Here is a 2,500-nt window from a genome sequence, read left to right on the forward strand (position 1 = left end):
ACAACAAAGCTAATAAAATAAAGTTTTTCTACGCAATTCAAGTCGTGGCAAAAAAAGTTTCAAGATATAAATTCGAGCAATTTTTAATATGCATTAGAGATGGGCGAACAGGCAATTATATCATCCGCAACCGCATCACCAAAGTCATCATCCACCCGCCGTCCACCCGAACCAACATTTTATCAGAACCGCAACCGCCCGCTGAAATACATCAGAGGTCGGCCATCTTTACCACTCACAGAGCTATTTAAACCCGTTTCAGAGTGATGAAGACAATGGGAGCCGCTAACGTTCTCGCGAATACCCAATGGCGTTCATCCTGATGACAAGAACATTGCCGTGCTGTGAAGCCATTGCCTTTGACACCTTCAACAACAAGTACGAACCGATTGTTAGTCCAACAACATGTGTGCAGCTTCCGCAATCACACGTACAAGATTGAAAGGCATACTGGGTGATAGAGTACACTGATGGTTGTGATATAAACAATTTTAACACTTACTATTATGCGCCACGCTGTGACGCCACACCAAACAAGATTGACAAATATTTTGGGAGAACATCCTCACAGTAACATAAACGCAACACAGCAAATACCCAGAATCCTTTGTATCCGTGACACTTCCTGAATATATTTTAAGACAAAATTAATGCGATCATACAAAGTACATTTTCATGGAGGATAGCTATTGCTGCTTCAGATACAAATACAGAAAGGTAAAATACACACAATACTTGATTTATTTTGTTAAAAGCAAATGGGACCAAAAAGTATATAATAACTATTTTTATGGCTGTTATTATTATTGGCAATCAATGTGTAGCAATTTTATTTGGAGTGTGGTATTATTTCTATTGCCTTTAATGTATCAAAGCTTTTTCACATTTCAGACCAAGAAGAATAGTGGCTGCTATTTACCCGCATGGCGAAGGTGCGAGGGCAGTCTGGGAAGGAGCACTTGTACTTGAGGAGCTCCAGGTGCACCTTGCGGATGTGATGCTGCAGGTTAAAGGTGGTGGAGAAGTAGGCCTGGCAGCTCTCACGGGGACAAACCAGCACGGGTTTGTGGGAAGCGTGTATCCGCTTGTGGCGCCGCAGACCCTTGGCCCTCTTGAAGACTTTCTTGCAGGAATGGCAGGTAAAAGTGTCTACAAACAAGTTTTGTTTAGAAATCTTTAGAGATGTCCGAAAATATTGGGTGATAAATGCTTAAAAATGTAATATCGAAAACGATCGGTTTCGGTTTCAAAAAGTAAAATTGACTTTTTAAAACACCGAGCGGTAAATGGATGTTGGGAGAAGTAAAGAGCAGTCGTGTCTCCCAGTCAGCACCCCCTCCCCTTTCCCCACACACACAACACAGAAGTTGCAGCACGAGGTTTACTAGCGACGCTTGATGACTTCAAACCGCCGCGAGCGTAGCATAACAAGAGTGTGTCGTTGCCGGTGCTGTAGCCGTGGCTAACAAGCGAGCTCGCTCTGTGACAAACGACACCATGTCTATGGTTTAGGATTACTTTAAAGTGTGTCTGACGGGTAAAAAACAGGCAATTTGCAATGGCTGCAAAAAGTTGGTTATGCGAGGAGGAACCAAGACGTCTTCCTTTAATACGAGCAATTTGATCTCCCACCTCTTCAAGAATCATAAGGAGATACACGATGAATACAATCGGAAGATGATGAAAAACAAACACCGATAAAAAGTAGTACCACACAGTTGTCGCTTAAAGGGGAACATTATCACAATTTCAAAAGGGTTAAAAAACAAAAAGTTCCCAGTGGCTTGTTTTATTTTTCGGAATTTTTTTCAAAATTTTACACCTCCCGGAATATCCCTAAAAAAGCTTTAAAGTTCTTGATTTTCGCTATTTGCGATGCGACTGTCCATTTCCCTGTGACGTCATACAGGGCTGCCAATACAAACAACATGGCGGTTACCACAGCAAAATATAGCGACATTAGCTCGGATTCAGACTCGGATTTCAGCGGCTTAAGCGATTCAACTGATTACGCATGTATTGAAACAGATGGTCGGAGTATGGAGGCATATAGCGAAAACGAAATTGAAAATGAAACTGAAGCTATTGAGCGAATAGCTATTGACGTTATTTGGCCATAGCATGGGTGTACCTAATGAAGTGGCCCATAGCATGGCTGTCTTATTAGCAACGCTGGTAAAATGTGCGGATCAAACGATCAGGATTTTCCCATCTTGTGACACTGGAGCAACTTAAATCCGTCGATCGGTAAGTGTTTGTTTCGCATTAAATGTGGGTATCTAGTTTCAAATGTACATACAGCTAGCCTAAATAGCATGTTAGCATCGAATAGCTGGCAGTCATGCTGCGACCAAATATGTCTGATTAGCACATAATTCAACAACATCAACAAAACTCACCTTTGTGATTTCGTTGACTTAATCGTTGCAAATGCATCTGCAGGTTATCCATACATCTCTGTGCTATGTCTGTCTTAGCATCGCCGGTAAAATGTGCAGAA

General features: G+C 41.8%; 1 protein-coding gene across 2 annotated transcripts in view; it reads right to left on the reverse strand.

Annotated features, from left to right (window-relative positions):
* 42sp43 (P43 5S RNA-binding protein) overlaps positions 1-2,500 on the reverse strand; it is a 21,199-nt gene that overhangs the window by 604 nt on the left and 18,095 nt on the right. The window contains exon 7 of one of the 2 annotated variants that reach the window (XM_061905437.1): positions 920-1,119. In XM_061905437.1, coding sequence (XP_061761421.1) covers positions 920-1,119 — 200 coding nt within the window. Of the gene's footprint in view, positions 1-919; positions 1,150-2,500 lie in introns of both variants that reach the window. The other variant, XM_061905436.1, reaches the window with a different exon arrangement.

This window comes from Nerophis ophidion, linkage group LG07, assembly GCF_033978795.1.
Source record: "Nerophis ophidion isolate RoL-2023_Sa linkage group LG07, RoL_Noph_v1.0, whole genome shotgun sequence".
Lineage (NCBI taxonomy): Eukaryota > Metazoa > Chordata > Actinopteri > Syngnathiformes > Syngnathidae > Nerophis > Nerophis ophidion.